Source organism: Phyllostomus discolor, chromosome 9 (genome assembly GCF_004126475.2).
Source record: "Phyllostomus discolor isolate MPI-MPIP mPhyDis1 chromosome 9, mPhyDis1.pri.v3, whole genome shotgun sequence".
Lineage (NCBI taxonomy): Eukaryota > Metazoa > Chordata > Mammalia > Chiroptera > Phyllostomidae > Phyllostomus > Phyllostomus discolor.
The window spans coordinates 101,756,959-101,784,085 of record NC_040911.2 but is presented as its reverse complement, the minus strand read 5'-3'; the positions used below and the strand labels follow the sequence as shown (position 1 = coordinate 101,784,085).

General features: G+C 56.4%; 1 protein-coding gene across 1 annotated transcript; it reads right to left on the bottom strand.

Moving 5' to 3' along the window:
* Positions 1 to 230: 230 nt before the first annotated feature.
* CASS4 (Cas scaffold protein family member 4) lies at positions 231 to 27,127 on the bottom strand. Its single transcript, XM_028525076.2, has 7 exons — positions 26,486 to 27,127; positions 11,583 to 12,005; positions 7,860 to 7,949; positions 6,474 to 6,554; positions 4,409 to 5,722; positions 3,373 to 3,450; positions 231 to 923 (listed from the first exon to the last, which is right to left on the bottom strand). The coding sequence occupies exons 1-7, from the start codon at positions 26,519 to 26,521 to the stop codon at positions 513 to 515; spliced, it is 2,433 nt and encodes an 810-aa protein (XP_028380877.1). The 5' UTR covers positions 26,522 to 27,127; the 3' UTR covers positions 231 to 512.

Sequence of the window (27,127 nt, the reverse complement as noted above, 5' to 3'; positions counted from 1 at the left end):
GAATTTACCAATACAGACTCTATACTGTACAAAATAAATTAATAGGGAATCCAACAGAACAGGCTATGTTGCAAATACAATATGCACCTTTACCATGGTGGAGACAAAATAGAAAATATAAATATACATGTGGTATCAGACAGAGACACAACTTTGTACCAGTCTCACAGAATTAATTCAGTACTCATCACCTTATCTGACAGATGCAACCGAAGTAACTCAACATCAGTGTTGCATGCATGGACTTAAAACGGGCACACATTTAACCAAGACAACCATTGGTTTCTACGATGTCACTCATACACTGACCTCCCATGACACATACTTAGCCAGGTCCTTACTTCACACCGGCCACCCTTCCCTGACTCTCTGTGGGTAAGTCAGAGTCCAGGGTCCCCTGGGCACTCGGGGATACCGGCTCTCGGCACGCGGCCGTTTCTGCCCTTCGCTCTGTCCCCGGGCTGGCCTTTCCCACGAGACAGATCGCACAGGACGGAGGGAGGGCGGGAGGCTCATTCCAACGTCCCTCTGAACTGCCGTGTGTGCTGCTCTAACTTCTCGGCCTCGGCCTGGAGGTGCCCCAGGGCCTCGGGGCTGGGGTACTGGAGCACGGCGTGCTTGGTGGCCAGGGCCAGGTTCTTGAGCAGGCTGCAGAGGTGGCTGCTGCCGCAGAGGATCTCATTGCGCACGTCCCGGTCTTGGGTCTCCCTGCACAGCGTGTCCACCAGCTTCTGCCCTATCATGATGACCAGCTTGCTCTGCGCGATGAAGATCTCCGGGGACTGGCCGTGCCTGAGGCTGCTGTGGAAGACGCCGATGGCTTTGAAGAGCGCCCCGAAATAGAGGCGGCAGTGCTCCGAAAGGTGGACCTTCTTCTCGGGGTGCTGCTGACCTGGGGGCCGGGGCATGGGGTACTTTGCATTCTGGAGGAGAGGGAGGAAACGGCAGGTGAGAGAAGGGTTCCAGCAGTAGCCTGTGCTCGGCTCCCTTTGCCTCTTTTTGCTCCCTTTGGTAGACTTTTTATATATTTTTAGGAAGGGGGAAAGGAGAGAGGATGAGAAGGAGAGAAACATCAGTCTGTGGTTGCTTCTCACACACCCTCTACTGGGGACCTGGCCTGCAACCCTGGCATGTGCCCTGGTAGGAATTGAACCTCCAATACTTTGGTTCGTAGCCCGTGCTCAATCCACTGAGCTACGCCAGCCAGGGCAAGAAGAGACTTTAAAGAATTTAAAAAAATCCTTACCTAATATCAGAGGTAAAACCTGAACCTCAAAATTTTTCAGAAGAAATCTACATATGCCGACTTACTGTCTTAACATTAAAATATTTCTCTTGCTTGCTAATAAGGTTTCATCTAGACTTTCACTGCCGTGAATTTTATTTTCTGGGATCCAGAATGCACTCTGGAAAGAGGCTCAGCCTCTAACTTAGTGGCGCCCATAGCCAGGTGGCGTGGAAAGCCCTGTTGCTAGGTTGCAGGTGAGGAGGCTGAGGCTCCCTAAAGAAAAGGGGCTGCCTGGAGCCGCTCGCTGAGCAAAATAAAGACCTGGGGGCCCGCGACAAGTCGGGGAGTCTGCAGCTCATCCTTCCCATGTAACTGCATACTCCCTCGTCAGCCCAGAATCTCCAAGTGCACAGCCCAGAGGCACTTGGACAGTGTCGAGGTCTGACTGCGTCCTCCCCACACTCTTGTGCGGAAACCCTACCCTCCACTCGGAAGGTGGGAGGAGGAGATGGGGCCTTTGGGATGTGAGTAGGGTCAGATGAGGTCATGTGGGCAGGGCCCCCGTGGATGGGGTTAGTGCCCTTATGGGAATCGTGGAGAGCTGGCTTCCCCGCTCTGCTCCCTGCCCTGTGAGGACACAGGGAGAGGACAGTCTGCAGCCCGGAAGGGGGCCACCACCGGGGCCATGCTGGTCCCCTGACCTCAAGCCCCCAGTTTTCAGAACTATGAGAAATAGCTTTCTGCTGTTTGCAAGCCACGCCGTCTGCAGGACTTTGTTACAGCAGCACCAACGGCCGGGAAAGTGAAGAAGAGATCGGCGGGTTGGTTGCGATGGGTCTGGAGCAGAGGCTGGAAGGAGACGCAACCGTCTAGACTGGGATGTCAGCCTCATAGCTTGCAAGTGTGAACTGCAGGTAAGTAAAAAATGTGCCGTGATTCTCACCCTGCGGGGGCTGGAAATGGGGGGAGCTATCTGTGGCTGACCAGGGAGCCCTCCAGGCAGGCAGGGGCTGGGGGTGCCAGACGTCCACCCCCACCCACTGCAGAGAACTGTCCCCCAGTGGTCCGTGGCGCCCCACCCCCACGGAGAAGCACTGTCCTTCCACAGTGGCGGTTTACTAAGTGTGGTCCCTGCGCCAGCGGCTCCAGCTTCCCTGGGAACTTGTCAGAAAAGAAGTTCTCAGCCCCACCAGAAACTCTGGGAGGAGGGGCCTCTGGGTGTTAAGTGGCCCTGCCGGAGACTGCGACCCACTCCCAAGTTTGAGGGGCGCTAGTCTGAGGCCCACCTCGGCTGGAACAAAGGGGCACGAACTTCGGCAATCTGGGCAGACCCCAGAGAGTGCGGTCTGAGAGCTGAACAGCGGGGGCCTGGCTTCTCATCCTGGTTTGCCTCGGAGAAGGCAAGTGATCTCATCCACGTGACTGACTTGCAGCCCAAAGTGGGGGTGGGGGTGGGGCCTGAGGTGGGGTGGGGGCGGGGCCTGAGTTGGGGGGTGGGGGTGGAGGGTTGAACTGGTTCGCCCCCCTGCCTCCCGGGCCTCCGCCACTCAGAGAAATCCCTCCTATGTCAGGCCCTTCCTGCCTTCCTATTAACTGGCTTCATCCTGGTCTTTAAACAGAACCGTGTACGTTAGTCTAAAGGGAACGTTCCGACTGGGTCGGTGAAAAAAACTGCTGTTGTTTTGAACTGGTGAGCGGAAATCTGCTGCCAGCAAGGAGAGGCGATCGATGAAAATAAACACAATGATCACATCTTTGATTCAAAAAAAAAAAGAATGTCTGGCGTCAAAAAGTGTTGAAGGTGCACAAGCCCCAAACCAAAATGGCTTTTCTGCTGTAGCCAGGAGCCTTCCAAGGGGACACTGAAGGGAGTGGGAGCCCCAGGGTTCACGGCCACGCCAGCACCGCCCGTGACCGGCTGCAGAGCACTCGGCGTGGTGTCCCGAGTGGCTGAAGGACCATGTGCCCCGCCCTGGAGCTCACCGGGCTCGTTCATCTCCCGGGTCCCTTCTACCGTGAAAAAGGAAACCCCAGATGCCCTCCCCGGCGGGCGGGCGAGGCTGTTGAGTGGTTCCTAGCAGAAAACGTCTCTAAGGATAAAGTGTGTGCACCGGGAGTTTTGGGGGGTGCTCGACCTCGCTTACCTGCGTTTCGAAGCCTTTGCTTCCATCCGACCTTTGTTCCAAGATGGGTTTTACTTCCTCTTCTAGATGAGGCAACTTCTGAAAAAGAAAATCCGTTCGAATCACCCCCATGAATGGCTTTTCTTTTTTTTTACTACGGGATACCTATTTAAGCCCACGTTAACATCGGAACCCTCCTCCCTCTAGTTTTGTTCTGCATCCCTGATGCCTTTTTCAACAAAAGGACATTTTGGCCACCCAAGGGCTGAATTGCGTCTACCAACATGGCCTAGTATAGGGACACACAGCTTTTTGTTTTGTTTTGTTTTGTTTAGATTTTTATACACATATACTTATTTGTTTAATTGGGAAATGAAAAACATTGAAATTTCTACCTTGTCTAGAGAGCGTTAAAGCTCTTAACATCACAAGGCTCGTTAGCAGAATACCAACCCACTGACACCACTGGGCCTGAAAGTGCCCCCCTCCCCCCACCCCCACGGTGCCCTGCTGCGCCTCTGGAGCCTTGCAATTCTGAAGCCCAAGTTTCCCTTCCTGCCGAGCTGCCTCTGAACCCCCGCAGCAGAGCCGTGCTCGGGGTCACAGGCGTCCGGAGGCCGCGATGGCCACATGCAGCCCGGGAGAGTGTTTACACTTCCCCTTCCGTTTCTAAGAAACACACGGACGATGACTAAATTGGTAACTTTGAAAAAAAAAATGCAAGAAAACTTGATGGCGAGATTAAGACTCAAAAAGACTGGATTTCAAAAGCTCTTTTACAGCCCCTTTTAGTTTTAGCGTCAGAGACGTAAACGCCAAACCCTCAGATTTCCGGAAGACACCCGACCTGCCCCAATATTAAAATATGTATCTTACTTCTTAATGAGATGTCACCTGGAATTTTACTTTCATGAATTTTACTTTTTGGAGAGTGCATTTGGTGCCTCCTGCAGCCTGTACCACTACAGGAAGATTCTCAACATCTAATGCATCGGTGACTACTCCAGACACACACGGGAGGCCCCTGCACACGGTTCCCTCAGGACTCCAAACTCACCTTTCCACGGGCGTTTGTCCAGTTTTTCTCCAGCAGTTCGGGGCAGAGGCCGCTTTCCCTCTGTTTGCTGGTGGGCGCGCTCCTTTGATAGGATTCCACTTCCCTCTGGGGCAGCCGGACGCAGCTGGCGAGCTTAGGTCCTGCGCCGAGGGCCGAAGGCACGGCGTCTCGCTTTTCGCCGTTCTGCTTGAAAAGGAGCCTCCCGTTGGCAATGACCATGGAGGCGAACCTCTTGATGTCTTCTGGGACCATCCGCGCCACCATGACGAATCTTTCGAGGTCATCCGGGCTGTTTTGGGCTTTGTCCGTGACGAGGACCTCCAGGGACCAGTGGCAGCCGTCCAGGCTCTGCTTGCTCTCCAGCAGGGCCTGGTAGGAGCCGCATATCGTCTGCAGCTGGTTCCTGATTTTGGCCTGGAGGTTGCTGTCGGTGAGGTGGCAGGCGGCCCCACAGACGCCGTGGGCGAACTCCAGAAATTCTCTCAAGGCTTCTTCGATGTGGTCGGTGGCCCTGCGGATGGCGTCGATGTTGGCCTCCAGGTGGTCTCTCAGCCTCCACGTCCTGCTCACGAAGAGCATCAGGCCCGAGACAGAGCTGGCCACCCTGTGCTGCAGAGCCGTCACCAGCCCTTTGGCCAAGTCCAAGTCCAGGGGCGGCTCTTTGGCGGCCGACTCCTCGGAGGAGGAGCCGGACGAGGAATCGGTGGAGGTGGAGGAGCAGGAAGAGACGACGCTGACTCTGCTGTCGGCGCTGTTGACGGATAACCTGTCCAGCTCGGGGCAGAGCCACGAGGTCTGCTGGGGGGCCCAGGCGCGGCCGCAGTCCCCCTCGTTCTTGGGAGCCCCACGGCCTTTCTCCAGCTCTTCTGCAGCCGGAAGGGCGCTTGGCCTGGCTTTAGGGACGTCGTAGATGTTTGGCCTGGTGTTCTGCTGCTCCACTCGGGGAATCAGAAAGTTCGAGGGAACCCTGTACCCTCCTCCGTCCTCCGAGGGGGTGGCGGCCTTGGGCGCTGGAACGCAGTGAGCAGGGGTTTCTGGAAGGCTGAGCTTCTTCTGCGTGGGCACGGTTCCACTCAGGTGCGGCGTGAGGGACCTGGCCCTGCTCTTCAGGGGACAGTGGAAACCGGTCATCGGTCTGGGGAGAGCATGGGATTCCGCTTTGTCCACAAAGCCCGCTGGAGATGCATTTCTTACTTCGGCTTTTTCGGGGGACACCGGGGTGTCGTAAATCCACTCTGACTTCTGAGGGTTCGGCAATGTCTTGTAGCAGGCTCTCCTCACGGCAACGGCTGACGTCACGGGAGCGCTCTGCCTCTGTGGAGAACCACACAAAGCCACCCAGCTTAGCGGCGATAGGAAGAAGTGCGTGCAACTCATGTGGCAAACGTGTGCCACACGGAGGGCCTGCCCCAGCTCCTTGGGTGGCTCCCCAGTGCCACCGCCGGTCAAGGGCCTGCACAGTCTGGCTCCAGTCTCCCTCTGAGCCTCCCTCCTTCCCACTCTGTCACCTGTAAGGCCAGCTGCCCAGGCTGTCCACCTGTCTCTGAACCTGTCAGAACAGTCGCTTCTTACTGCTATGTTTCATTTCACCTAGACGGGTCCCCTGTCCTAGACGCCCTCTCACCCCCTTCCTTTCCGTCTCACAGACGCCCGTGCGTCTCTTGGGACACCGCCGAGTGCCCGCTGTTCTGCAACGAGGCCTTCCCCGATAACACGACGGAGCCCAGGACCGGCGGAGAGGCCCAGATGTCAAGTGAGGGCATTCCCCCCGACACAAGCGAAAGCCTACGTCAACATGGCTTGTGTCTGAGGTCTGCAGGGCTCTTGCTCCGTCCCTGCACGGCAGGGGGTCCCTCACACTGGCCCTGAGTCTGCCCTAGAAACGGAGGCTGGAGCAGCGTGAGGACCGGTCCCAGCCATGCCTGGACCCGGCCGCGGCGAGGGGACTCCGTGAAGGAGGGTCCGCCACGAGGCACTCTCACTGCGTGCTCGGACCAACCTCACAAAGGCCCCAGGGGAGGTCCAGGCGTTCCTGCATCGGACCTCAGCTCCGGGTCGTACTTACGCTGGGCGAGCTGGCCGCGGGGACGCGTCCTGCCTTCCGGGGGCTGGCGGGTATGTCGTACAACTGCTGCTTCTCTGGCTCCTGGGGAAAAGACCGAAAAGCGGGGCGATGTGGATGTTTCCTTCCTGCGGGCCACCCATCACACCCTCGCCCACGCCCACCAGTGTTTGGGGCCGGGGCTCCCAGTCAGGGTGCTCTGTGCTGGAGGCTTAGGTGTGGTGGCGGGTACTGTCTGGACTGTGGACTTTGTGCAGTCACACGTGCTTCTCAACCGAAGCAGGGAGAAGGGACAGAGAGAATGCACCGCAGCGGCCTGAGTCCAAAACGGCGATTCAAGGCCCTCCGTAAGTGAGCCTTGAGCCTGAGTCACGGGAGAATAAACGAGGCTCGGGCTTCCTCTGTCCTCTGTCTTTCTCGGCAGAAATTGTCCTGGGCTTAGGACTCATGTGTTCATCCGGCACGTATGTACCGAGAGCCTACTGACTAGAGACATCGAGCCCAGTGGCACGTCTGCACCCAGCAGTGAGCGCGAGGCGAGGCGCCTGCCCAGATACTACGTGTTTCTGTGTGTGCGGCGTTAGGAGACCCTGAGATCGGGATGTGAAAAACAGTTTCTTGGTTCCCAAGCGAGGTGAGGGAGCACGCAGACAGGTTTTGCAAGGGAGAGAAGCAGCTGGAGCGTGGAGGCCTGCCGCCCAGACCTCTAAGGACGACAGTCTCCACGGACCGGGCCGGGCAGCGGGGTTCAGGCTGCCGGCGGTTCCGTGCCACCGCGGGAGCCGGAGAGAACGCAGCCGCAGAGCAGCTTGAGGGGCCCGAGGAGGGGGTGGAGCTGTCGTCTGATTACGTGAGGCTCCTCTTACAAATCCGATGTAAGAATCAGTTAAAAAAGAACACCCACAGTTTCGTCCGCAGGGGTAATCAATGTTAAGATGACCAACGGTGCCGTCAAGGCCGTGACGTACAGGGCGGGGCAGAAGGAGGTTTGCAGTTGTTCGTATGGAAAACGATGCAGTAATTAACAAGCCATAATACAAGAATGAACTCCGTGTTTTGAGTACTCACAGCTGCAAACCTACTTTTGTTCCAGCTTGTACATCCTTCCAAATACTCTTAAAAGTGCATGTATGTACATGCATGTGTGTGTGTGTGTAGATATAAAGTATGTATTCCATAGGAAAAGTAAAAAGTTTAAAAACATTCAGCTTTCAAATAGTCCTGACGTTCTCCTGTGCAGGCCTGAGCTCCCCGGGCACGAAGCTGGCTTCCGAGTGGGGGTGTGCCCTCCGGAGCCAGGCACAGACAGGTGGGTGGTCTGCGAGACACTGGGGCCCCCACGCTCTGGGTGGGCCGCCCCTCGGGGAGCAGGGCCGGGGCAAGGCTCACCTTCAGGGCTGGGGGGCAGTGGTTCTTGGCCGGCACGTCGTACAGGACGGGCGATGAGGCTGGAGCGGGTCTGGGAATAGACAAGATGGCCTTGGGGAGACAAAGAACAAGGGAGAGGACGTGTCACCCATGTATTCCAGCACGCCAAGCTCTGTCCCACCTCAGGGCTGCCCCGAAGGCCGTGCCGTGGGCTCCCGCTCCCCTCTGAAGCCGCCCCCCCCCCGTGGTTACGTGGCTGACTCTATGGGTCCCACTCGCAACACCTACAGGGAGCAAGGGGGCTTTCCTGTGTGTGGATCCCCCCCCCACCAGACGCCCAGTGTTTCTGGGAAGACGTGGGTTCAAGGTGGCCATCAGTTCAGGAACCCATCCGCGAAGGCTGGTTTCGAGAGGCGCGGGGGGCGGGGGGGTGGTGGAGGGCCGGGACGAAACTCCGGGTCAGGGTCCGAGAGCACGTCCTTTGTTTTCACTTGAAACGTGAACAATTCTCTTCTCTGAATTTAAACCAAAACCAAATGTGTTCTTTATTTGGTGATTATAAAAAAAAAACAAAGACCAACGTTTGCATTAAGGAAGTTGGAACAAAAAGTAAAACCAGCCCGGAGCCGTGGTTCCCCGGGGGGAAGTGACCAGCAGCGGGCGCGAGGTGTCTGCTTCTGGAGCATTTAGCTTCGTTCTGTTTCTTTTTCCTTCTTTTTTTTTTTTTAAGCTTTGTTCTGTTTCTTGACCTGAATCCTAGCAACTGAGCTATACCCTTAGGATTTGTAGGTTAAACGTCGATAAAAGAAGTTAATTCAAAGAGTAGACAGGGTCACCACAGAGGCACGCAGACCAAGGTCAAAGGCCTGTGGAGGTCTCTGCCCTAGGGTCGCCGACAAATGGGCAGACCCGACCAGGACGCTTGACTCTCTGGTCTTCGGCTGTGGGACCCTGAATGGCCCTTTTCACCTCCCTAGGAATCAGTGTGCTCACTGGTAACATGAAGGCTTGTTCTCATCTGACGGACCCCGGCGGTCCCTGTCGGCCACAGAGACGTCTGACGTGGACACGGTGGCTCCTCTGTTAGGACGACAGGAGAACAGGGACGTGTCTCCACCATCTTGGTTTTTGATTCCTGGCCGACCTTCACCTGGCGAGGGTCGACCCAGGGTCTCCCCAGCTGTGTTCCAAGCCCGGGAACCGCCTGTCGGAGAACAGCACCACACCGGTGGGCTCGCCTTGCTCTCGCAACAACCATGGGTGCTCGGGGCGTGTTTCCCAGGCAGCCCCAGATGCAGGGCTAACCACTGGGCCAACCCAAGCAAGCGGGGAGAACGTGTCAGCCCGCTCTGTAGATCGGAAGACTCCTCACCGATCATCCACTCCATTTCTTCGGTTCCTTCCTTCTGGCACTAGAAGCAGCGGCAAAATGACTTCGGATCTCTGAACAGGGCAACTGGAGGCGACCTTGGACATGGTCGGTCCCTCCGCCCTCATGATGCGGAGGGAGAAGGAGAAGTATGGAGGGTGCTGTGATGTTTCCGATTGCCCGGCGTGGTCGTGGCTGCCCCGGAAGCCAAGTGCCCCGGACTCCTGGTTCCTGCGCCACAGGTGGGCTCTCCAGGACCCTCAAGCACAGAGAAGGCGATTAAAACGAAGGGGTGGGTCAGAGGGTGGGAAGAGCAAAACTGTAGTGAGGGCAGCCACAGAGGAAGCTTCAGCAGGCGTGAAAGACAGAAAAGTTCCCCCGGGGGTTTTACGGCGTCCACCGCGGGCGCCCCACTGCAGTGGCGCAAGGCCCCTGGCGTCTGAATTCCCCGTCGGCGGCTGTGGTTTCTGACGGACGGCCACGGCCTGCACGAGCCGGGGCTCTGGTGGTCAAGGGCGAAGCTTACAGCTAACGCCCTGGCCCTTTCTGCGGAGACAGTCAACGCTCCTTCCCTTTCACACCAGGTGTCAGCCCACAAGCTGAAGTCCATGGTGACGAGGCCTTCTGGTAGACCTGGTTGCTCCATCCTTCCAGCCAGTGTTGGCTGTTAGGGACACCTGGTGAACTGTGGACAGTCCCCACTGTCCTTTAGGGAGGGCGAAAATGGCTTTTTGTTCGTTTGTTTGTTTTCTTCCATTGCTTTGAAAAGAAACTCCAATTAGCTTCCGATGAGGCCACTTGTTTTTCCTGGGGGAACCACCAGCCCGAGTCAGCCGCTGAGATGGCAGCTGAGCATGCCAGGCGGGGCTCGGGTCAGCTGTTCTAGAAAGGCGACTCAGGGTTCACCCCAGGGACTGGCTGCAGGAGGCACAGCCAGCTTCCCTCCCGTGTTCGCAGCCGGTGCTCGAGGGGCAGCTGTTCCGTGTGACAACTGTCTGGTTCTCTGCCCGGCAACCCAGGGAGTTAGAAAGTCTGAAGTATTCGGAACTTTCCAAGGAGCCAACAGCTTCCTGTTTGGAGGTGGCGTTGGGAGCTGGTGCGGAGGAGACCCGCGTCGTAAGCACACGGTTCCTGGGGCCACAGAACACGCAGCGGGCCGCGGATGTTCCTGGACGGGGGCCTTGTCGGGACCTCTGCCCCGAGCCGTCGCCAGAGAGAAGGTGTCATCTGAGCTGAAAGCCAAGGGCATGACGGCAGGAAATACCCGTAGAGACTGGAGACCCTGCAAATCTGTTCTGCGTCCTTCACACTTCGCGGAAGCCAGGGCTTGGGGGGAAGGGAGATTATCCTTCTCCTGTTTTCTTCTCATTCCTTTCTTTCTTTAAGTATTTCTTTCATCCTGCATTTACAGAATGCTTCTTTTCCTCTTCATTCTTTAAAAAATTTCTATTTTTAAATTGCGATGTCATACACACCCTCTGCTTTCGCAGAATCAACTCCCTAATGTCTCGGTTGATTAACTTTTTATGGGTGCCCACCCTGCGGCTGCCACCATCTTGGGTGCTGGGGCCAGAAGCTCGGATGAAATCTAGGTCCTTGCTTAAGGCCGTCTTTCCTTTTCTCTTTGACCGATTCCGCTTCCTATGGCTAACCGCCGCTGGTGTGCATTCTTTCCAGCGTGTGAGCAGGCACACACACACACACACTGTTATTTTTAGTTTTTGCTTCTTTGCTTGGTTTTGATTTTAATAGCTGTTAATTCCCTCATAAATATACCTCATAGCACTATTCCATCTTTACTTCACGATGGCATAGCAGTTGGTGGCAGGGCCACGCCAACATTTTTGTGACCGTCCCCTTGTTCACAAACATCGAAGTATCTTCAGTTCTTTCCTTATGACAAACAACGCTACCGCGGCCACGGCCTCCCCATCCAGGTGTGTCTCTGCCTTCTTGTGCGCTTCCGTAGCCGTTCTGGAAGCCATGTGTCTGGGTTGAAGGGCGCACGTGCACTTGAAATCTGATGAGTAATTTCTTGCCTTTGACCCCATGGAAGCCCAACCCTCCCATTCAACACTTGCAATCCTAGTGTTCCTACGGGGGGTCAAAAAAGGCCCCCCATGAATGTCCACGACGCTTCCCAGCACAATGTGCGGTGGGGGGGCCTGGAGAGCGGGGTTGTCTCAGGGCCGATAAGACTATTATCCATGACAATGGAAGTGGGGGCCAGACCCAAGCCCGCCCCGTCCTGCTGACGGCCTGGTTCCCGCCTGGTGCCTTTGCACTGACAGACACCAGTGCCGGAAGGTGCGGCCGCACCCCCTCCCGTCCTTCCCATCACTAGACCCGTGTCGTTCCTTCGGACCTACACTCACCTGTTTGGGAAAGCCTAGCACCGTCTCACAGACGGCCCTGGCGCCGGCCGGGGGGTCAGGCAGTTCGTAGACTTGGACCGTGGGTGAGGACGTCCCCTCCACCCAGCTCTTCATGTGCTCGTACACGGGGCTTGGAGGCGGGTGCCCGAGCAGGGTGGGCACCCGGTAGGTCTCCTTGGGGCTGGCGAGCGCCTCCTCCAGGCCTGCCAGGGAGGGGGGCCAGGGCCTGTCTGCGGGGGCCTCTGTGAGCACTTGCAGGCGGTTGGCCGGGGCCAGGCCCTGCCTCCCGTGGAGCGAACACCTCCACCAGCCCTCGCTCTCCGGCACGTTCCGCTCCAGGATGGTCAGGATGTCCCCTCGGCAGAAGGCCAGCTCGTCGCAGCAGTCGGGGCGGTTGTCGTAGAGCGCCCGGGCCAGCAGAGCCTGGGGGCCGGAGGGGAGAGAGAGTTCAGTGTTATTCCCGTTGCCAGCGACCACGGCACCGGCACCACGCCCTCTGATGCGTCCGAGAGCACATCACTACTCTGTCTCTGTCCTGGTCCCCTTTACCTTGCCCCTGCTCTTTGCCTGATCCGTTCCTCTCCATCTTTGGGGTCTCCGTTGAAATGTCACAACCTCGGGGGAGCCTTCCCTGCACCCTGAGACCAGGTCTGATCTCCCTTATACACCCTCATGGCCCTGACTTGATTTGGGGCGACAGTCACCCTTGTACAGTCGTTACATAGCCGAGTGCGGCGTTGCTCATGGTTGGGTTAAAACTCGGGTTCTGTGACTTCCCAGCTGTGTGTCCCTGAGCAAACCGGCTACGCTCTTCGGGCCTCAGTGTCCTGCTCTGTGAAATGGGAGGAGTAGCAATAGCTTTTCTTATTGTGAGGGTTAAATGAGTTCACACGTCTGCAAAGCTCACTGGACAGCAAGCACCCAGTTACCGGCACTTGGTAACGGCTCAGCCAAGCTCGGCTGTCACCGTCATAACTACGGTGTCGCTCTTTGTCTGGTTCTGGTTGTTGTTCCCCTGCCATGGGCTGGAAGGTCCGTGTCTGCAGGGACCTATCTCGCTACTGTGCTGCCTTACCTCCAGGGCCAGGTGTGGGCTCAGGTGAGCAGGAGATGCTAAAAATATGCTCGTTAATTCACGAATGACGGCACAAAGACACAGGGGCAAGTGACGTGCCTGTGGTGACACAGCCAGGATGGAAGCCCAGGCTGTTTCCCTAATTCCCGGACATTCGCTCTTTCCGTGAACCACTCGCTCCTCCAAAAAGTCGCCGGTGGTGATGGCCGACTCCTTTCTCGTTGGAACTTCCCTCCGTAATGAAATGAAAGCGTTTGCTTCTGCAGGTTTAACACAATCGCCCCCTCCCGCTATATCAATGCCTGTTTGTTGGAGAAGAAGTAGGTTTTCTTATCCCCATTTTACAGACGAGGAAACTGAGGGTCGGAGAGATCACATGACGTGTCCAAGGTCACTGGGACTCTGCTCTCCTCACACCCATTACTGCGTCCTTCCCCTTATAATCCACTCTCTAGACGCCAGCGGGATGATGTTTTATGCACGCAGAGTTGATCATGTTGATCGCTAGTTTAAAAACCTCCAATTGCTTAGACCTGCTCTTAGAAGAAAACCTAAACCCGCCACCTGATCGTGCCGCCTGATTGGCGCCTGGCCACGCCTCCTGTTCATCTCCCTCCGGCCGCAGGGTTTTCTGCCTTTGCTCAGACACAGTAAGCTTGCTTCCACCCTGGACTTTTGTTCTTGCTACTCCTGCTTCCCGGGACACTTTGCCTTCAGGTCTTGACATGACTGGCTCCTCCTCCTGCAGGTCTCAGCTGGAGCCACGTCCTGCAGATACCCTGTTCCCCTGGCCGTCCACAAGGTTAGCTCCGTCCCCCCCACATCCCCTCGGGACTTGGAGGTGGTCACCCTGCAGGCACGGTGGAGAAAGGACCCAGCGGGGGCGAGGTCAGGCCAGCAGTGTGGAAAGAACAGGGAACAGCAGTGGCAAACGTTCACGGGTCACCTGCGTCCCTGGTACCGTGCACACCTTTGCATAGATAATGCGGGGACGCGACTGACACACCTCGACAAAGGAACCCGAGAGCAGCCGCAGCGGTCACTGTGGCCCCTCGCAAGGCATTTTTTACTAGGGCGCTAACTGGGAAATGCTTGTGTGAATAGTGCAGAGGCGAGAAAGGACATACATGTGTGTATTCCTCTTCCCTGCGGACACACAGGTAGTTAGGGTCTGGGCACCCTGGAAGAAGCCTTCGTAACCAGTTTCCAAAAAAGGGCATCCCCCCCTAATGCCCACCTTCCCACAGCAGCTGGGAGAGGGGGAAGGAGGGTGCACAGGCAGTTGGAAGGAAGAAGGGCAAGGAGCTCAGGGAAACAAAGGCAATCCCCGTGCTCACGGTGGCGACTGCCTCTCTGCCGGATGCGGTGTGCTAATCTACGTTCAGTCAGCCATACGCTCTGGGCATCAGAAGCAATAACCGGAGGATTCTGGGGCCCCATCCATGATTCACTCATTCATCCACCCATCAAGACTGCACTGAGCATCAGCTCTCCAGAGTGGCGGACGGAACAGCTGGTCTCAGGTCAGTGGGTGTTCCCAGGGAGGACACACACTCCGCTCAACAATAAATGCTGTTGACGAATCAGAAATCAATACGGTTCACCCCTGAACAGTGGAGCGGTCAGGACCCCCACACAGCAAACACCCATGTGTCACTGTTGACCGCCCCCACACTTAACGACGACCAGCCTGCTGTTGAGGAGAAGCAGCCTTCCTGATAACACAAACCGTCGATTAACACACTTTTTTACAGCGCATGTATTCTAGATTGTGTTCTGATAATCAAGTGAGCTGAGAAAATCATAAGGAAGAGAAAAGTACATTTTCATTATGTATTGAAAAAAACCCCTACACGTCAGCGGATGCCTGTAGCTAAAACCTGTGTTGTTCAAGGGTCGACTGGGCGGGGATTTTGCTTCTCTTAAGAGCCACGAAGGAAAAGACGGGAGGCTGTGAGAAACGGTGAGTGCAGTTGGGAGGAGGTGATGGGTGAGGGTTTAGGGAGAGTCCCCCGGCAACAGGGCGTGGGAGTTGCGACCCGGGGGGTGAGCAGGGATTAGATTAAGAGCTGGGGAGAGATGTTCCAGGCAGAGGAAGAGAAATGTGTGCGGGCTGGAGGGATGGAGTGTGTGTGTGTGTGTGTGTGAGAGAGAGAGACAGAGACAGACAGACAGACAGAGAGATAGACAGAGAGAGAGAGAGAGAGACAGAGAGAAGTGTGTGGGGAGTTACGGGAACTGAAAGATGACCAGGCTGGGTGGAGAGACGTTCACAAAGGACTGGGGGCTTGATTTCTGTGTGTATCTGGTTGCTGGGTGGGACAGGGACCCGAGGGAGTCAGTGGGAAGCCCACGAGCCGGAGTCCCGGATGAGATGGGTGCCCATGGCTCAGCTGAGGGTGGCGGTTGGATGCGGGGATGGGGGGAGCTGTCGGGAGGAGGCGGTGAAAATCACACGTGACCTTGGAGGTGAGTCTCGAGAGAGGAGAGACGGGCGGGCGGGAATCTAATCGCTAGGGCGGAGGAGAAACACACCACGGACCGGGAAGCAGAGAAGGAGGTTCTCGCGCTGCCTCCCGCAGTGGCTTGAAGGCCAGCGGCCACTGATGTCACGTCCTGGCCAAGACTGTGCAAGCTGCTCAGGGTTTGGGGTCCGTCTGCCCTCTCCTGCTCCTTCCCTCTGTCCCCTCGCAGGGGTCAGATCAGCCCTGGGGGCTCCATCCTGCTGCCTCCTCCCCTCACACCTGCTGCCCTTCCGGCTCTTGTCCTCCTACAGTTACAGAGTGAGTGGGGGCGGGGGCTCAGAGACCCTGCGATGGCTCCCATCACAGTGGCCAGAAATGCTCATTTCCTCGGGAGGATCCAGCACCTCCGGACGCCGCCAGCTCCCAGCTGGAAGCAGTAAATGACACATCCCCCAGGACGTGACAGGAGACATAGAGTGTTCAGTGGAGAGAGCGCTGAGCTACAAGGGAACGTGGGCCCCTTCTCTCTGCATCATGGGACCCTGAGGTTTACAAGATGGACACTTCCCTTCTATTTGAATCCTGCTCTGAAAAACGCCCGTGTGTAGCATTTTAGCCGCCTTCTCACAGATTCCATACGCTCAAGAACTTCTAGCTAGTCTCAGGGGAAGGCGGCGGAAGTGTGCACACGTTCCCTGGGGGGGCTGTGAGAGAACAGTTAAGGACAGACCCCAGATTTCATAAAAGCACACGCTGCCGATAGTTCAAATCCTTGGCTGTCCGGGAACCACTCCAGCCCACGAAGACTTCTCCCGGATGTAGGGGCTTTTGCTCTCCGATCAGTGAAATAGTCTCTTTTGAATCTTCCTTCACAGGGGGGCCGAGCCTGGCCTCCACGCAGCAGGAGCAAAGGCCCAAGGGGGACTGCGCTATCCTTAAAGACGGGCTTCTCCCCAGCCCGTCCTTGGGTGTCCTTGGGTGCCTGGCCTGTTATGTAACTGCACAGACAGCCTCGGGGAGATCAAAGCAGAGAGGATGGTGCAAGCTGTTGGCTTGCGAATGTTTATTTTCCATAGTTTTCTTTTTTTTTTTTTTAAAAAAAAAAAGCTCATTATATTTAAAAGGAAAAAAGTTTCCAAGAGCCTAAGAAAAATCCCCTCACCACCTCCTTTTTCCCACCCACATTCTCCGAAAAGGGGAAGAAAGACGGAGGAAGGAGGACAACCCCGGGGGAGAAATGGAGTAGCTACAGGACACTTCCGTTGTGAGAGGTTTTGGCGGGGGCTGTGCTCCGTGCAGAGACCCCGGCGAGGTGGAGAGGGCCGCGGGAACGTGGTAAGGAGGCACAGGAGAGGCCCGGGGAGGATCCCACCCGGCAAACCGCGCACAGCTCCCGTCTGGCCCGGTGTTTGTGCTCAGAAGCCAGAATCACCCTGCCGCTGGCCAGGGACAGGCAGTGCGGTGACGGGAAGGGCAGCGAGCCTCGTGCATTCGCCTGGACACTCATTCGACGCCAGAAATACCCTAGAAACTCCCTGCAGACTAAACGTCTGTGATTCTTAGCATTATTTCCCCATAAACTATTGCCCCAAGAGAAACAAGGCCTTCTCTAGTCCCTCGGGTACGCGTTGAGTCGGGTGCCGCGTTAGTTTTGCTGGTCGAGCACCTCACCCGAGACTCGCTGTCCCACCCCCCGGGGACCGCTACCGATGTCCTCTTTCAGACACGAGAAAGCTGGGCGCAGAGAGGGGGCGCAAGTACCCTCAGGTTTCTAGGCAGGAAGGAACAGAACCAGGGTAGTTTTGACTCCAGAATCTGCTCTTTTAGCCTACAAATCCTCGTGTTGAGCAAAGACCCCATCACAAGATGGCAACGGAGCGAATGACCAAGGGTTGGTAAGCCGGCAAAAACGTTTTAGCTCAGTGGGTTCAGCTGAGTGGTTCTTTACCGGGATTAGATTCTGGACTAAGAATCCAGGAGCTCACTAAATGTAATCACTGATAAGTGGTCTATTTGTAAAACGGAATTCTGTACAGCCATGAAAAAGACAAGGTGGGATTCAGATGAGCTGACAAAGAAAAATCTAAAAATACAGTGCTCAGTTAAAAAAAAAAAGCAAGGAGGCCTTCATTTGTGCTTTTGTGAGCATAGCGTCTTTCTGGAACATTCACACCCATGACCAGGGCCCCCGCTCCGGATGGGGAGGCGGAGTCCAGGAAAGTACAGAGACTGGGTTTGAAGGAGAGCACGCTTTCTGCCTGTGCCCACGGGCGCAGCTGGGACCTGTCACCCATGGGTGCCTGTTTTGCTTCTGCAATTTAAAAATCTCGTTTCAAATCAGTCTTCCTTTCTGTGGGAAGAAAACGGCTTCCTCGTCAGGGAGCTGGGGACCGTCCCCGAAGCCCAGGCTACTCCCAGGCCCGACTCCCAGCCACCCCGATGCTCGGCCCTCGGCCGGGAGGAGCGGTCTGCACACAAGAGTGTCTCTCGTCGGGGAAGCCCTTCTTGGGCTTCTGGGCAGCTCACACCATGGACACAAACCAACCCCCTGCCCCACTGTCACAGGGCCTGTGCCACTGAGGGCTCTCCCAAAGCCGCTGAGAAGAGCTTGAGAGGCTTTGGAGAAACCACTGGTTTTGCTTTTCTCTCCCCAGCTCCCGGACAGCCCAGGGGGCACAGAGAAGCCACGAGGGCCCGCCTGGCGGACCCAAAGTGCCCAACTGCCAGTGCACTGGGAATCACGGGAGTCCAGGGTATTTCTGGCACCGAACGAGTGTCCAGGCGCATGGGGGAGGCTCGCTGCCCTTCCGGTCGCCACGCTGCCCCACCTCGGCCAGCGGCACGAACACCGAGCCGGACAGGAAGGCCTCCCAGAAGTGGACACGCTCCCTGCGAGGCACAGGCCACCACAGCTGCGTGCTGTGTGTGTGTGACACGGGGAAGGCCGTGAGCGTGACCCCTTCCTCCTTTCCTTGCACGTGGAGGTCTGCCGTTGACATGGGGACGCCACACCGCTGGCCGTTTCCTCTTTGTCCCGTCCTTGCCTGTCACTCACATTCTCTCTTTCCCTCCCTCACGGCCCCCTGGTCCCTCGGCCCCTTCCTCGTCCCTCCCTCCTCGTTCATCTCCTCCCTCAGATACAGTCCTCTGAGGCGGGAGCCGTGACCTTGGCTTTTATGTTCCCTGGTGACGGGCAGTCGCTTTGCATAGCAATGCTCAGAAGCAAAACTCCACGCGGGACAGGGAACTGGGAGTCCCTGGAGAGAGCAGAACGGGAGATGCCACGGTCAGAACCGGCCCTGAGACTGGCGCCTGTGCTCACCGATGTCCGTCTCGTGTGTCGTGGCCGATGCGCGGAGGGACGCAGCCGGCGGTGCGAGGACTCGGCCACAGCTCTGCCTCCGTGGCCTGTATCTCATCCTCAGACACAGTGCGAGTTTGAAAAAATGAGGGGACGGCCAAGGAGGCTCTTGCATCGCCTTCCAACGTAAGGAAGACTTGCTTCTCTTGGAACTGTCTTTAAAGCACTGAGCCAAGTAGGCAGAAGACAGGTTTCTGCTTCCGTCTCCTTTTGGAAAAGCCAGGAAGCTTTGGAGGGAGAGGCTCCGGAGTGTGTAGAAGAGGATCTGAAGTCACCCCATTCAAACTCCCTTTTCCCAATCACTTTTACACTGAAAGTGACACTGACGCTTAAAAAAAGAACTGAGGAGAATACAACCTTTTAAACAAAACATGAATTCTCTCTCTGTTTTTTTCTTGTTTCAAAACCTGGTACACGGAACAGCTCGAGATGATTCCCACCGGTGCGGTGTTTATCCGGCGAACGGCGCAGGCCACTTCCTGAGCTCCAGGGAGGAAATGCCGAGTCATGGGCCCCGTCACGCGGGAACTCCGAGCCCCGAGCCCGCAGCCAGCTGCTGCTGCTGCCAGTGGGTGCCCGAGGGGAGCGACGCAGATACTCACGTTCACCCTCATCTTCCTCCTTTAAGGAACGTCTCTGTGAAGCCGATTATCCCTTGTCCTGGAAAACGCCGCCAGAGCCACTCCGGGGTGGGGGTGGGGGGACCTGAGGCAGGCAGCAGGGTGTGCTGGGGTGCCGTCAGTTCTGGGGACAAACGCGCTTGTGCATGCGGTGCGGCCTCTCTGCAGCTGTCCTCACCAGGTGGCCCGGGCTGGCAGCAGCGGCCGCGGGCAGGGATGGGGGCAGTTACTACATCACACATTCCCTGGACGTTGCCCACGCGCCCCTCCCACCCAGCGGTGCAAAGAGCGGGGGTGGCGAATTTATCTGTGGGCCCCGGGGACACAGATGTGCAAAAACCCCAGCGAACTTGGAAATGAGAAGCGATGTGAGAGGAAAGGGACAACTTCAACACCTCTGGAGACGGCCCTGGAGGAGGGCCGTGTTCTGCAAACAGGCACAGAGCTCAACCGATTTCTCCTCCATCACTTTGACCCCCCCCCCCCCCCCCCCCCGACCCTTCCGGCCTCGAAGGCCTCCCGAGGGCTCAGACGCAAAGGCCGCTCGCTGCAGGGACTTCCGCAGCCGCAGAAAGCGCTGCCTTCCGGGGAGACTTGGAGGAAGAGGCTGCGGCCGGGAGGAATTCCCAGGCGGCCCAGGGGCGATGAGACAATGTTCTTCCCTGACGCCCGAGCGCCGTGGGTGTCCGTCCGGTAGTTGTGGGTCCTGGCCAGATCGGCTCGCTGGGATACACTTCTCCTATTCTCGGCGATCTCGGGAAAATGCGCTTTGGGTTCTTCCATGATTCAACAGCCACTTCCTAAACACCTCCTGCAGGTCTGACAGCATGTGCGGGGGCGGGGGGGGGGGGGGGGGGGAGCCAGGTGCCCTGGATCTGAGCTCAGACCGAAAGACGAGGCAGCAGGAGAGATCTCCCGGGCACTTCCCTGCATCGGTGTTTCTGGGTGTGGCCCCCGACGTGCCCCATGCTCTACGGCACTGTCTCCTGTGGCCCATAGTGCATTGGGGGTCCACATCCGTCTCCCTGCCACCACCTCCATCCAAGCCCACCCCTCGCCAGCCGAGTCCCTGAGTCACGATTGGGTTTGCAGAGAGGAGCTGCTGGCAATGTTGCACCAGGCCCGCGGTGGAGGATTCGGCCTGCGCTCGTGAGAAACTCGTGGAGGGAGGAGGGCGAGTAAGCGAGACGTCTCAGGCCTCGGTTTCCTCATCCGGAAGAGAGGCGGCTCCCAGGGCTGCCCCTGGCTGCAGCAGCTGGCACTCTGCCGGGCTCCCTCTCTCCCGCTCATCTCTCAGCCCCTGAGAGGCAGCAGAGGGAGGGAAGAACATGACAGCTCCGGCTGGGAGGCTCCACTGGTTGGAGCATCGTCCCGAGCACCAAAAGGCTGCGGGTTCGGTCGCCAGTCGGGGCACAGACCCAGGTTGCTGGTGCAGCACCCGGCAGAGGCGCAACTGATCGATGTTTCTGAGATCGATGTTTCTGTCTCTCCCTCTTCCTCCCTCTCTCAAATCAATACATGCATATCCTCAGGTGAGGGTAAAAAGAAAGGAAAACAACAGGTAGGTTCTTCCCCTCTCTCCTTCCCTTTCCTTCCTTCCTTCCTTCTGTTTAGGAGGGGAAAGCAGGGAAGAGGCTCGGAGACAGCAGAAGGTGTCATGTGTGTGTGGACCGAAGGCTATGACACCAGCTCCAGCTGGGAGACAGTTTTGTCTAAAACTGTTTCTTCACCTTCGTGAGCCAATGAACTACATGCATCCGGTCACATCCATGTGCCTTCTGTACTTTTTTTTTTTACTTAAAATGTTAAATTAATCCAATTAAAAAACAACACACTCCCCCCAAGCAATATTACGTATGAAATGCCAAGTCTCACGAGTTAATTTTCTTCCTAATGCCCATTAAGATATAGAGCTAACCCTAAGGAATGTTCTCTCTCTCTGTGCACTGCACCTAAGGCCATCCTGTTCTGGGTCAAGGTCCCCTCAGGGCAGGATGTTTCCATCCGATGGGTTAGGAAGAGTGCAAAGCCACTCAATGAGCCTCAGAGAAAGGAGTGAAGGTCGTCCATCGACTTTCTCTCTCCCCGGCCCATGTTTGGCGGGTGGGGGGAGTGGGCGCGCCAGGGGCTGGCCTGCTGTTTAAGTGCTTCTCCCTTTCTGTGGGCATGAATGTCTTCCAGCTCACTGGGTTTCTGCTGTCAGCAGTGGGTGACAGAGCAGCCCACGGCCGGCCTTATCTGGGTGCCACAGGGAAGGTTCTCGAGAAGCTGTGTGTCGCCTGGCCTCTGCTGTCCCCAAGCTGTCAGTCCCCTGAGTTTGGGGAACGTCTATGTGGGAAGCAAATGCTAGAAATACTTGCTACTAATGACCAACTTCATCCCCAGGGCGAGCTTCCATGCTGAGCCGAGGAGAACCTTTCGCAGGGCCCGAAGCTAAACTTTTTGTTAAGCAGCCGGCTAGTGTGTCCAAGGGCGAGGGGCCCTCCTGCTTTCTTTTCCTGTGTCTCCCTTTTCTTCCCCTCCAAGTGGTGGACGTCCTGGGCAGCGCTAAAACAAACCCTGCTTTCAACTCTACGGAGAAGGAACAGTTTAAGGACAAAGAACATGCTGGACATGCACTAACTTACAAACTAACGGGGGGAACGGCCGGCTGGGAGCCCCGGTCTCGCCTGCGAGGAACTCTTCCACGGTCTATGTCTCTTTTGGGGGTGGGGCGGGGGTTTGGGAGCCTGCAGGGCCCCTGTGCCAAGGGCCAGGGAGTGCAGCCCAGGCCCAGCAGGGCCCGCTGCCTTCTCAGGGCCGACTCCGTCCTTGCCCCGTGTACCCGGCGGGCCCCTTCCATCCCACAGACGAGGGGCTTCCGAGCCGTGCGTCCGGAAATGGTCCCTGCACAGCTTGCTTCCCCTTTTGGAAGGCCCCGCGTGTCGGAGGGTTCGAACATCCCCCGAAGTGGCAGTCTGTCACCAGCCTCCCCCCCCCCTTCCTCCTTTGAAGTCCTCGCCTCTCTGGGGACTTGTCATTTCCTCCCTGAGTCATCGAGGTTCCAGAATGACCACGCTACGTTTCTACGGTCACTTCCCCGTTTCCATGCGTGTGGGCTGCCTTCCTTTGAATAGTCTTGCAGCAGACTTATTTTTAACTCTTGGGGTGGTGGCATTCTGTTTAGCTTTGTTTTTCCTCTTTTTCTAAAGAGTGAGCTGTAGAGGACATACAGTGCGAAGACAATGCAGGTGACCTGGCAGGGAGAGGGGACCGGGCACTTGTCCTCTGTGGCATTTAGAACTGTGCCTGGCACGGGCGAGCCCCTCACTATCCACTGAATGCACCAAAGGCGCCTTGCCTCAACAGCAAACAGAGATAAGGCTGGCGGGGAAAGAAGTTTCCAGAAGGTGGATCGCCCATGAAGTTAAATACACGTTATTTACACCTTCCTTTACTACTGTTTCTGCCCATATCCCCCCCGACAGACTCAAACACCCAAAGCCTTACTTTTTTCAAAAGAGTAAATGGGCCCTGGCTGGCATAGCGCAGTGGATTGAGCGTGGGCTGCAAACCAAAGCATTGCAGGTTCGATTCCCAGTCAGGGCACATGCCTGGGTTGCAGGCCACGGCCCCCAGCAACTGCACATTGATGTTTCTCTCTTTCTCTCTTTCTCCCTCCCTTCCCTCTCTAAAAATAAATAAATGAAATCTTAAAAAAAAGAGCAAACAGTTCTTCTCCATGCCCACTGAGAACAGCAGGGAACCAGCCCACAGGGAGGCGGAGCCACCGGCTCCGTCTCCAAACTAGGGTCCCGCTGCTGCTCTCCCCGACCCACAGTCCCCTCGGTGCCCCGCAGCCCGAGTGAGCCCTTAAGAACATAAATCACATCTTGTCATCGCCTGCTGTAAATAGAACAGCGACTTCCTTTGCAAGCAGAATGCACTTCTTCATGCTTGCAGGGCCGACCCTGCTCACCCCAGGCCTCGTTTCTGACCACGCCCCCCGGCTTGTTCTCTCTGCTCTGCCAGCCCTGGCCTCCTTATGGATGCTCGACTCAGCCGAATCCATTCCTACCTCAGGGCCTTTGCCTTTGCTGTTCCCTCTGCCCGCCACACTTTTCCCACCACTCAGGCCTCCAGAGAGGCCCTTTCCGGCCGTCGCCTCTGTCAGGCCACCTTGCTTTGTTTTTCACGTGGCATTGTTCACCCCCTGAGACCACTGTGCCGTCCACTGATGCAGTTAGTGGGTTTGTGGCCCCGCCGGCGTGGCCTCTCCGTGTGGATGGCCCCGGCCTCCAGAGCCCAGCTGCTGTGTGTGGAGTGGATGGCTGACCCGGGGGCAGCGAGCTGTGTTGTGGGTGAGGGGATGAAGGTCAGAGGGAGACCCTAGGTCCTGTGATCTCTACTTCAAAGGCTCCGACCTAAGGCCACATCGGACAATGGGAGGAGGAATGGGGGCCTTTTCTCAGAGACCCAGGCTGAGTCGAAGGTCAGGCTGGGGCCGGGTGGAGAGGGTGAGCTGGGACTCTGCTCCCAGACATCTGGCAACGAGGAAGTTCTCGTCCCCGGGGCAGGGCTGTGCTGTGAAGCCTCCCTCTGCACTTCCTGCACCTCCCAGCACACGCCAGTGCAAAGCGTCTGTGCACCTACTGTGTGCAGGCACGGCTGCAGGCCTAGAGAGTCAGCACTGAACAGGAGAGTCCAGGCCCGTCCCTGGAGGAGCTGACTCTGCAGAGGGGGTGACACACAGGCGAGACAATTCCCGCTCTTGATCAGTGGGGACCAGGCAGGGGAGAGCAGGGAGGAGCCTGCCACGGCCGGGGCTGCAGGGGCTGGCGGGAGCAGACTGAGGCAGAGCCCCTCGGGCCACGGCGAGTTCTCCGTGCACAGTCCCCCTCGCCCTGCTTTGACAAAGACTGACTTTAAAATGTCCGGCGTCCCATCCGGGAGCTGCGGAAGGTCAAAGAAAGCCTCGACTCGCTCCCCACTCACAGAGGAAGCCACTCAGCAATCCTCCTTCCATTGCTAGACGTTTGCCCCAGGGTGGCAGGGCGTCTGTGTGCAATGGCGCTGCTCTCCAGATCACTTCTGTGGTGTGTGTGCACGGACACGGACACACACACACACACACACACTCAGAAGTAAACCTCATCCGCCACAAACGGCACTGAATCTCTAAAGTGTATGCAAACTCGATTTCTGAAGACAAGGCCCTTTTGAAACGACCAACACCCCAAAACAAGGACTCCCGTATAATAAAATCACGCATTCACCTTGACTTTCAGACCTAATTTTGCAACATTTCTGCAATGGCGTTGAACATGGAATCAATCAGCTGCAGTCCAGCAAGCCCATGAACGCAACGTGACAGGTACCCCTCTGCCAGGTGCTGCCGGGTTGCAATCGCACCATCGGAGGCCAGCATTTCCTACCACTCGTATCATCGTGTTTAATTTTCAGTTTCCTCCTTGTTTCATAAGCCAATGAGGGGAAAAGATAATACAAGTCAATTCCACATAATCTGCAACACACAGAGGTGGAGGAAGCCCTGCTGACATGGAACTGTTGGCTGGCACAGCCAGGGACAGCAGCTGTGGCCACCGTGCGGGGCCCACAGGCCAAGGTCAAGGTAGGAAAGACGATCTGGCCGCCCTGGGATGCATGGGAGGGTTGCTGTAAAGGGCGGAGAACCTCTTTGGCGGGGTGACCCCCCAGAGCACCGTGGTACCAGTTCTACAGCAATCAAACAGCCTGTGGGCGTTCAGACTGATGCAGTGGATCAACAGTAGGAAAATGCGTGGGACTCCCACTTGTACTTTCCATTGAGAAAGGCAGGACGCTCGGCCGTGTTCAGCAACTGCCCCCCTACCTGGGTAACGCCTTGCACAATAGTTTCTCTCAAGCCACACCAGGTAGCGTGTGGCCGCAGAACAAATCCCGGGTTGGGAAAACAGACACGCAAACGAATAGCAGCCAAAAAAGCAAGAAAGGGTATTTTTGGATAATGGGAAGGGGGACTATTAGAAGGGCATTATTCCTTCGACGGTAAACTTTCCTGGGTGCGACCACAGCCCTGGAGCTGTGGAGGAGAATGCCCTTGCTGCCAGCAGATGTGCTGACATGCTTAAGGGAGAAGGGTCGTTCTCTCTGCAGCTGGTTTCCCAGGGGGCGGCCGTAATGAAGTGTGCACTTGCACCTCAACATGCACAACAAATGCAGACACTGTAACAAACTGCCAGGAGCCCGTGAGCCCCGCAAACTTATTTTCCCCCCGGTTTTCCCAATGGCTAAACATTTTCAAGGAAAACAGTTGGGTACAAGATTCTGGCTAAGACACGTGCACATGACCTGTATAAGAGAGATGTCATGCGTTACTCAGCTATAAATTCCAATAACGACACCTGTAACTGGTGTTGTAATAATAAAGAACACATGTTTCCTGGCTGGTGTGGCTCAGTAGATTGAGCACTGGTCTGCAAACCAAAGGGTTGCCGGTTCAATCCCCAGTCAGGGCACAGGCCTGGGTTGCGGGCCAGGTCCCCAGTATGGGGTGAGCAAGAGGCAAACACACATTGATATTTCTCTCCCTCTCTTTCTCCCTCCCTTCCCCTCTCTCTAAAAATGAATAAATAAAATCTCTTTAAAAAACCATTTAAATTAAAAAAAATATCTACAAAAAGAACACATATCATTCATAAAAGCAGCCTCCCCATTTAGTAATTGTTTTCTTTTTTCCTGTTCTACTTATATTTTTAAAAGGTGCAGCAAAGTAACCCTTGAGCTTTCCCAGTAACCAGTGAACTTGCCTGGTTAAGTTTTTTTTTTCCTAGGCAAGTTATTATTTTTTTGGTAGCCATTTCAACTTCCTAAATAGTGAATCTTTTTTGATTCCTGTCCCAGACCTGAGCTCCACTCACACAGACCAGTGCAGAAGCTAACACGGAGACAGAGGGGGCACTGCCACGGTGGGCTCAGGAGGGGAGGCTGGAGCCCAGGTGTGGGCTCCGCTCTGGGGAAGCGGCCCCGCGTCCATCAGGATGTTTGGGGGTGACACCAGTGCCTTTAGGGTCCACAGAATAGAGAGCTCGGGGGAGCTGAAGAGGTCTGTTAGGAGGCGAGTGGCCACCAAGAGAGAGACTGCGCTATCTACCCAGAAGCCGGTTTCTGCTGGACTAAATTTCATCCATCTCTGAATCCACCTGGTAAAGAGCTTTAAGCACAAACGTTTTCTGCATGTAAACCGACAGGAGACCTTCCCATCCCAATATTACACATTGCTGGCATGCATCCCGCAACCTCATCAGAAACTCAGAACAACAGCCCGTCACTGTCCTTCCAAGTGACAGGCGGCTCGACCCTCTGCCCGCTCAGACAGCCCTGGCCCCGGCCCCGGCACTCACCCTGGGTGCCCCGTCCATGGTGCTCGCGCCTTTCATGTCGCTGTGTGTGAGGCGGCCCTGGCGCTCCGTGGCTGATATCTCCGGCCTCAGAGGCGGGTTGTGCAACGCCGGGGCATGCTTCGGGCTGGTTCTCAGAAACGGACTTCTGTGGAGCTGGCTGCCAGCACGGGAGAGTGTCAGAGAGGTTCTCGCAGCCGGCGGGCTTTCGGGAAACCAGGTGAGGCCAGATGAAAGGGGTGAAGGGAGGGAGGGGGACCAGGAATCCCGGCGCACTCGGTCCCTGGTGCCTGAATGTCTCACACGTCGTTTATAAGTGGAGATGGTCACACATTTGTTATGTGAAACCAACCACACACACACACAAAAAAACCCCAACAACCAAAAACCCACTCTTCTGCTTTATAAGCTGAAGTTCCTACTTTGAAAAGCTCGGTGTGTGAGCACACAGCGCTCTCATCCCTCGAACTTGGAACAGCTCACAGCACACAGACCACACTCTTTTCCCCGATTGGAGGCCGGCAGCCCAACTTCGTGATAGCTGTCAGCATTTCTTCCTTCCTGCCCCCCAAAATTTCCTGTGACAGCCAGGAGAGAACGAGTGCAGGGGACCGCCTCGAAGGACTGTGTGGCACCACACTTTCC